General features: G+C 37.9%; 1 protein-coding gene across 3 annotated transcripts; it reads left to right on the top strand.

Moving 5' to 3' along the window:
• The first annotated feature begins 938 nt into the window (after positions 1 to 938).
• On the top strand, positions 939 to 8,883 carry LOC114662028 (zinc finger protein interacting with ribonucleoprotein K-like). 3 transcript variants are annotated; one of them, XM_028815311.2, is made up of 3 exons: positions 939 to 1,497; positions 3,248 to 3,625; positions 5,173 to 8,883. In XM_028815311.2, the coding sequence occupies exons 1-3, from the start codon at positions 1,071 to 1,073 to the stop codon at positions 6,168 to 6,170; spliced, it is 1,803 nt and encodes a 600-aa protein (XP_028671144.1). In that variant the 5' UTR covers positions 939 to 1,070; the 3' UTR covers positions 6,171 to 8,883. The 3 variants fall into 3 exon arrangements, with proteins under 3 accessions (XP_028671144.1, XP_028671142.1, XP_028671145.1); XM_028815309.2 differs by having other exon boundaries at positions 5,170 to 8,883; XM_028815312.2 differs by having other exon boundaries at positions 941 to 1,497; positions 5,215 to 8,883.
• The last annotated feature ends 297 nt before the right edge of the window (positions 8,884 to 9,180 follow it).

Raw genomic sequence — 9,180 nt, 5'->3', positions numbered from 1 at the left:
CTGTGCTGGCGTGCAGCTGATTATTGTATGTGTGGTATCTCCCGATGTGTGGCCCCGCGCATGCGCACTTCACCAGAAGACACACACACAGACACCCTGGATGCGCACAGGGGTTTTATTAAAGAGGATGAGTGTAGTCAGTTGCTCCAGTTACGTTACTGACCTGTTGGCCAATTCCCTCTGGTAAGTGTCTGCTGCTGTTGTTAAAACCTGGATATGAACAGGTGTAGTCCCAATTTCAGACAACCTGTCTTCCTAATGCCACGCTCAGTTCAGTATGCTGTTCCAACAGAGTGGTTCTTGGGAGCCTAAATTGGCCCATAAATAAGTCAGTCATCGTCACGGACAAATGAAATCCTGCCGGTCTCTCAAAGCTTGTTTTTTTCATATATGACCATTTGCATAGTCTTCAAGCACTGCCAAACAAGCCATGCTGTGTCAAACCATTAGGCTATATGGTTTATCAGGGTGGCAACTGGACAGGGTTTAATGTAAGCACATTTACAAGATGACATTATGCAATCAATAGTGCTTCAACGATCGGCCTCGATTACCCCGCACCTCCAAGATGATCCAGGCATTTAACGAGGAATGGGCACTAAAAAAGGCAAGAATGGGTCGTGATAAAAATATGTCTAAGAAACCCTGTTCTTGTGGAATTACCCTCTCTACTGTTGCAATGCATTTGAAGAAAAGTCTCCACCTCATTCTAATTCACAAAATTTGCATGGAAGTGTGCGGAGGTGTATGGGATTGTACCTAGAAATATGGTCATTGCGCCATTTTAGCAGTAAACAAAGTAAAAAAATTACTAACAAAACTGAAGTATTCCACTCACGATTAGTTTTCCTTTTACACCATTTACAAATAGTTTAACCCAATGTAAAAATCCAGAAACCCGTTAATCAGTAAAAACTCCAATTTCCGCTCGCGACCATTCTAGCGGAAGTAGGCCTCTAGAGAGCGAACACGGAAGTAGACGCGGGAGTGTCCCGGACGCTTTCACTCGAGTGCAGGCTTTTCAACTGAAATCAACACTCAAGCCGGAGCCTCCATCCCAAGAAACAAGAATGACTTATGAGATTTTCTCTGCTGCCTTTAAAGCGCATCTGGCTGTTACTATCGAGCGTGAGACGAGAGCGACTTCACAGGCTGTGCTGCTTAGAATATCCGACTTCATGGACGGAGGATTAGAAGCCCAGCTTGAAAAGCTTCGGGGGAAATTTGTAAAAAGCGGGGCTGAGATAGAACACCACCTCCGACTCACCATCGAGGAGGTGGTGCTGGCGGCGATGGAGGCGATCGTGACGGAGTTTACAAATCACGTAGAGCAAAGGTTCAGCGCCTTCCAGTCAGAGATGGCTGCGAAGAAAATGAAGAAGGATGTCGAAGGCCTGAAGCTGCAGCCGAACGCCTGTCGGAGTAGCCCGATCACTGGGAGAGCTAATGGCGCAGCCAACACACCTCAAACGCAGCGCTTAGGGGCAACGGAAACAGGTGAGAGGGGGCGGCTGGGGCGCCTATCTTGTCTTACTGGTGTTGTGTTCATCGGAGCGAAATAAAATGCCCAGTTAGTATCTAGTATGGCAAATAAGACGGTGATACGAAGAGCCATGCCACAGACTGGAGTTTTATTGTTAATGCATTATTTAAAAGCGCCTTTCAAAGTACCCACGAAACCTGTACAGAATTTTAATAAAGGATAAAATAAAGCACCTGAAACTACAAGACAAAATAAAAATACAACAATAATAACATGAGCAGTAATACCGTAAACTACACATGAACAAAAATATACTATATGACTGTTGAGACAGGAATAATTCTTGCCAAAAAATTGATGTTTTGAGCTGTTCTTAAAACAAGTCTTGTTTTTCCTATTACAAATCTGTATTGATATAATATCCAGTACAAAGTGTCAGAAAAAATTTCAAATAAGAAAACAAACTACAGATTTTTGTAAAATATGTACTTTTACACAATATTTAATAGTAAATATAAATTAAACTGTCTTTAGATGAAATAATTTACTATAGTTTGTAGATTTTTTCCTTAGCATTTTTCAATCGTTCCAATGTATTAATATAATGAATACAATCAATTTTAACTTCAAAAAACGCATTACAAATGCATATGTACTTAAAGTTGATGTGTTCCATGACTTGGGGCTTACAAGTCTGGAAAGGACAAAGTGAAGATGGGACTTTGAGGATCCCAGCAAATGAGATGCCTGATTGAATGAGACTGCAAAGATTACTTGTTTAATTTAATACATAGTTTTGTACTTTGATACAAATTTTACATATTTACAGAATAAAAAAATCCATACTTTGTTTTGACAAACTGATCAGAAGAATGCGTGAGGCAAGATTAATTTCATCTTGAAATAACCATGATTGTTTTGGATATTGTGCCTTTCATAAAGAACATGACCACTTTCCTTTTAGTTACTGTACATTACAGTATAGCCAAAGATCCAACAGAATCTATTTTTGGGGAATAGATTATACATCAGGTTTATCAGTTTAAAAAGGTCCAGTATACGCTGAAATTCAAGTCCCATCTTTCATAGCATTGTCGAGCATTTCACAAGTCTGATTCAATCCACACGTCAGTTATCCAGTTGAATATTGTTAAATATATGCTTCAGGAATTCTCACAGTGCATCACTGGAAAACTGAAGCCTCATGGGGATGACATTTTCAGTTAAAGACAGGACTTCTCACCTCATTCATTGGTCAAGAGTTTTGTGCTCTGATAATTTCCAGGATCATATAATTAGCAATATTTTAGCAAAGACGCATCACCATCCACTTAGTTTTGTTAAATATCATCAAGTTAAGATTCATCTTGTTCAATGTATCTGCAAAGTTTCTGTATGGGCTCTTCAATGGACTGGTGGTATGGCCATTTCCTCCCTTGCTTGCAGTGCTGTTGGGGCTGGCTCGCCCCACACAAACCTGAATTAGATTTGGCAGATTTTAGACTGTTGTGTCCTGTACCCATTTTATTTTTTTTTTCTTTTGTAATTAGCTAGCTTTACAATCAGTCACACTTACCAGGGCTTTTTTGTTCAGTTATAATGGTCTGTTATAAGTCCAAACTTATGATTCATTGATGTACTTAGTCAATAAGTTTAAAAATCCTAAAGACATATGTTAATTGTTGCACTTTTCTGTTCTAAGAATGCCTTCTGTAAAGTATTTGCAGCATTTTAATGGGTTTGCACCTTGTCATCTTTGTACAGGGAGAGTAGAAGATTCTCCTTGCTCTACTGAAGATTCCCACGATGAAATGTTTGACATGGACCAGGAACCGTGTGACCAAGAACAGCAGGGTAACAATGTTGTCAGTAAGGTTCATCAGCGGTGTGTCCAGACTGACATAACAAGTTGTGATTTGGGGGCAGAGCCAAAGACAGAACCAAAGGTAGAACCGGAGACTATTGAACTACAGTTTTTCCCAGAAAATGAACAAGAAGCTGTCCAGGACACACAGATACCCTCTGATTCTGTAGAACTAAGTGCTGACGCTGTACTCTGTGAAAAATTGAGAGGTGAGAAAAACACTCCTGGCAGACAACAGAAGGACCAATCAACTTCTACATCATTTCCACCTGTAACAAGTAAGAATAAACTGAATGTTTCCAAATTAGATACCTCCTACATTTATCAGTTTACGAGGAGCATTGTTTCCAGTAAGTGGGACTGAGGCATAACCTGGCATCAGTTTTCACAAGACAGAAACCAACCCTAGAGGAAGTCCTTATACTCTCACACTCTTGTCAGACCTGCATGTTTTCTAGCATAGGGTGGAATCTGGAATTCCAGGCAGAAATGTACAAGAAATGGTACTGTACCTAGCAATTAAAGTGAGGCCCAAATGCTGTGACAGGGTAGCACTAACCACTGTGCTATCAAGCTGCATGGATAATTTTCAGTACTATTCATTTTTGTCAGTGTAGATTACAGTTCAGTGAAAATTGTTTCTTACTAGTCGTACTGGTTCAGAAATAAAAATTCTGTGACAATTCAGTTCAAACGTGTAGTGCATCAGATTTGGGTCATTAAAGACAGCCAATGATTTCAGTAAATGTGTAAAACTGTCATATTAAAATATAAATACAGAAACATTCAACATGTATCAGACAGAACAGGCGCCAAGCAAATAATTCAAGTTCATAATTGTGTGGAACAACAGAAATTTGTTTCCATCATATAACCCACAAAATAGTAAAATGGCACACCTTTGTCTTATATTTCGTAGATTATGCTTCTATCCCTATATTCCAAAGCCTACATGCTAGTGTAATGGATTACTGGAAGAGTGTGAATGTACATTCTATATTGGACCACCATCCACTCATGATATTGAAACTGACTTGGCTCAATGCTGTCAGTGTAAGCCACAGGTCTCCACAACATAGCAATGGGGTAAAAGAAAAAACAATTAGTGCACACATGAATAGATTCAACTATTAATTTAAAATATATTTTTTTAACCTCTCCTCCTCTCGATTTACTGAAGAAGCCTGTGATTACTGCATTAAAAGCTGGAGTAGGATGAGGAAAGTCACACTATTTTTTGGCATTCATTTCCCTGTGGAAGAAAGCTGTGCATGATTACTGGCTCTGCTTCACACGTTACAGTTTGAAGTGAGGTCTATCATACTTTGCTTCATCGTTCTTTACACTGAAATATTAGGCGACTTATTATGCCACCTACACCCTACATTTTCTGTCTTGTTTTGCCTGATGTGGTTAACTAAACTTCTTAAAGAATGGAAGGGTTTGGATAGATAGGTGTACTGTATGTGATAAAGGCAGATGGTACTTTATTGGCCTTAAAGGGAAATATTATTTTTTACAAGAATTAATATACAAATATTTTAACAAACAAGAAAATCAACAACAACTCCCCTGAAACCGAGATAAGATTAGGGTTTTTGGATTTTAATGTTTATCACTGTATCACAAATCTGTTAAGTAGCTGAAGCAATTTTATCCTTACCTTACGAGTACAGGGTTATGTACAGGTATAATATAAGACATAACATAGATAAGAAATTTTGAATATGTATGATTATATACACACTACATGCTTTTATTCTAGTTGTAATTTATAATCTCTCTTTCCTTCCCCATTTCTGTCTCTCCCTCCTGGTGTCAGTAGCAGATAATATTCAAGATAGTGGAATCTCTTTTTTGTCTTCAGGTGATGTTACCTCTCCTCATGGCAGATCTAGCCACATGAAACAAGAGACCACACCACAGGATAAAAACACTAAAAAATCAACATCTCAGATGAATATATTAAATTGTTTGCAAGGCAGAGTTCAGCCTCTTGTGAAGCTCAGCAGAATAGATGCTGATGAAAACATGATGAACGCCCAAGGAAGCTGTTATTCCCGTACAGACTATGGGAAACGATTCAGAGATAAAGAGATTCAGCAGGTACACAGTAAAGAACACAAAACAAAGTCATCGTATATTTGTTCCCTTTGTAATAAGACATTTGACTGGAAACATCACCTTAAAAATCACATGAGAACTCACTCTGGAGAAAAACCATTTTCTTGTGATTTGTGTGGGAAAATGTTTGCACAGGCTGCTAATCTTTACCATCATTTAACAACTCATACCACAGAAAGGCCACATACCTGTACTGTGTGTGGGAAACATTTCAAACAGAAGCATTATTTGGAGCAGCACAAGAAATGTCACACTGGAGAAAAACGGTTTGCTTGTAGTGACTGTGGGAAGAGATTCACACAAAAATATTACCTTGTACAGCACCAGAAAATTCATGCTGGAGATGCACCACATTGCGATATCTGTGGGAAGAACTTTTCCAATATAAAATACTTTGCACAACACCAGAGAATTCACACTGGTGAACAGCCATTTTTTTGTCAGGAATGTGGGAAAGGCTTCTCATTGAGGCAGTCTTTTCACAGGCACCTGCAGTATCATTCTAATAAGGTATTTGTCTGTACAGAATGTGGGAAAAGTTTCACCCACAAAGACAGTCTTCAAAAACATCACCTAATACACACTGGCGAGAAGCCATTTTGTTGTAGTACATGTGGGAAATGTTTTGCTCAAAAAGTAAATCTTCGAAAACATGAAAAAGTTCATGCAAAAGAAGACTACAGTGGTGATCTGGATTGAAATGCTCACAGTGAACCGAATCATACTTCTCCAAAATTTGCATAAAAGTATCAGACTTTATAAGTCAATAAAATATGGAGAAATGTGAGGTTATTCACTGTTAAAAATAACCCTAAAACTACATTAGACCTGCTTGCACTCTCAGGATATTTATAGTTCTCTCTTACATGGGGGGAAAAAGCTGAAATGTAGGATATCCGCATTATTGTATCATTAGGCAACACACAAAAAAAAAATAAATCTTAGAAAAGATTTTGCACTATGCCATCCTATTAATTTAGTTGTTATGTTTGTAGTAGATGCCAATGAAGCCTTTTTATTGAATTGTTGTCTTCACCATAAGTAACTACTAATCCTTTTCATTTGATAGTTTGTCCACCCTTCCTTTTTTCAATGTGGAATTTATCTTGGCATCATCCGGTGCATGGTGGGCACCAACACAGGCTGGTAGACTGGTTCTTTTATTATTAACAAGTCGAAACATGTGCCTGTCATGCCAAAGTGTTCCTATGTTTTGTATTTTGTAATTTGTTTGAATGGGTTACAAAACCAACAAGAAGAGAATATGTGTCGACTTTTTATCATTATTTTAAACCATATATTGATTTCGAGCACTGGTAATTTTGCTTTGTGTTCGTTATCATCTTATACTTACTAGCAGGCATCTTTGTAGAAAGTTGACCTGCTTTTAACTGCATAGACTTGCATATTTAGTTATAGTAATTTTGATCAATGTACAAAATTGACTTCCTTAATAGCAGCATCTAATAGCTAATACAAAATTCCAGTTCTGTTCCTGTAATGCCTGAATTTTATTTTGTTATCAAACTCTAATTATATGTTTTAAGTTACTACCGATTTAAAAATAGACAAGGGAAGAGGCTAACTGACTTGATACGACACTAAATTACACTGAAAGGCACATGGGGTACGTTTGGGAACCCGAAAGATGAAAGGTAGGGTTATCTGTATCCTTTATGCTGTCTGTAAGGTTATTAATGGCTCCTGCCACAAAGGATTCATTTACTCAGTTGCTTTTTTTTATATAGTAATCTAATCTACATTAACAACTTCTCACATAACATAACCCACACATCCCTGTTAAGAAAAAGAAACTTGGCAAACTTTAAAAGAATTCACATCCTCCCACCCTTCTCATACTTTTTCTATTATAGTTTCTCAAGGACGCACCCAGTCATAATCAAGGCACCAGACTATCTCGGGGCACACTGACATTCACTTATGCCATGCATGATTTTAACTGGCATGCCTTAGGTATGTGGGTCATAACCAAAATACCTAGAGAAAACTCCAGAAGCTATGGAGGGAAAGCATAAACTCACAGAGAGTGCCCAACAGGGCAGGACACCTGCAGCTTTGAAGCATGAATTGCTTGTCCACTGTACTTGATTTTCAGTTTTTTGTAATTCATCACATTGAGCTGTTGGCTTACTTAAAAGTGTAAGTTTGTATTCTTTTTACCATACCTTTAGCATTAGATATTGTCTCCTAATGTTTGATCTCTACATTTTAATATGTCCTCTTTTGAACGCCTTCAGTAAAAGTATTGTTGAGCAGCTCAAACTAACAGCATACCAAAACAATGCAAAGCAAAACATGGGGAGCCTTGCCTTGGTTTTTGTTAAATTCCCTTGTTAAAACAGAAAAGGTAAGTAATTAAAAGAGAATTAATTAGCAGTCATAGTTGTAAGAATAGATCCTGCTATCATCCATCCTACAATACTATTTACTGTCAAGACAAACATACAATTTTTTTTAATTTAGCAAAGCTGTCACTAGTGTTTGTACTTGTTGTCATTCATTCAAAGGGCGATGTTGTGAAATTGTTCACCATGCTGTTCCTGTTGTTGGACAGGCACACAACGTGCAACAGCTTCATTCTTCTTAAAACTGTTCATATGCCCTGCAGGTCTTGCTTCACATTTTGTTGCAAATAGTTTGCTGTCCGGGACGTTAGAAATCTGGTGGTCACACTGGGTCTTGTGAGGAGCAGTTTTCTGTGTTTCAGGCTCCTTTTCAGTTTCTTTGTGATTTGGACTTCTCAGGCCTGCCTTATTTTTTTATTTTCTCTGCTTCTGGCCTAGTTTGACTTGGAGGGATGGAAGTTCCTGTCAGACTAGGCAGTGAATGTGATTGATGAAATGTGTCCCATGTTCACCAATCGTCCAAAGCAAAGAAAATGGAGTGGATGTAAGGAATCCCTGCCCAAGCATTTGTATTTGTTCTGTTTTTCACCCCCCAAGAATGTCTACATCTCAACACATTAAAGCTTCATTTACTGAAGTGCCAACTTGTACGTTCTTCAAGTTGAATGATGAATTTTGATTTATTTGACTCTTATTCCAATTAAACGCTTGTTCATTTCTTTCTTCATTTAAGTACCCCATAAAGGGTTTAAACCAAGCTTATAAAGCCCAATTTCAGGACTTTTGTTTTTGTAATAAAAATGTAAAGTTGCAGGACTTCTGTGTCATTTCAACAACCATACAACATTGGTTTTAGATTAATTTGTGACATTTAACTAAGTATTCCATTGTTGCTCTAAAACAGTTTGAATATGGTTGGAATGAAGGATCTTACCATTTGAAGTGATTGTAACAAGTATTTTTGTAATACTTTATTTGATTACATCTCAGATAGAGATGTGCTTCTTTCTTGCTTTAATGTTTTAAATAAATCATAATTTTGTATTGCAATGCTCGTATGCATTTATTATTTTCGACACTGAAAATGCACCACCAGACATATGCAAAACCATTATGGTCCATACAACTGTGCAGCACATCAGGACATTACTTAGAGAATCTGCTGTTGAAATCACTGGCCTCCTTTATACAGGACAAGGTTCTGGCACTTCTTTCACTATGGGATGTAATTGGTATTGGCCAAGCCAAGTGTGTGGAATTTGCCTGCCCAGAGTGTATTCTCCAACTTATATGTACGGGGCAAATATTAGCATCTCTTTAGCCATATGTGGACTTTTCCATAC

This window comes from Erpetoichthys calabaricus, chromosome 12, assembly GCF_900747795.2.
Source record: "Erpetoichthys calabaricus chromosome 12, fErpCal1.3, whole genome shotgun sequence".
In the NCBI taxonomy this organism is placed as follows: Eukaryota; Metazoa; Chordata; class Cladistia; order Polypteriformes; family Polypteridae; genus Erpetoichthys; species Erpetoichthys calabaricus.
This window is presented reverse-complemented; position numbering and strand designations above follow the sequence as displayed.

Coding starts and splice junctions, on each gene's coding strand:
- LOC114662028 (XM_028815309.2), top strand. CDS start 1,071: ATGACTTATGAGATTTTCTCTGCTGCCTTTAAAGCGCATCTGGCTGTT. Junction 1,498..3,247: donor CTTAGGGGCAACGGAAACAG/GTGAGAGGGGGC, acceptor ATCTTTGTACAG/GGAGAGTAGAAGATTCTCCT. Junction 3,626..5,169: donor ATCATTTCCACCTGTAACAA/GTAAGAATAAAC, acceptor TCCTGGTGTCAG/TAGCAGATAATATTCAAGAT.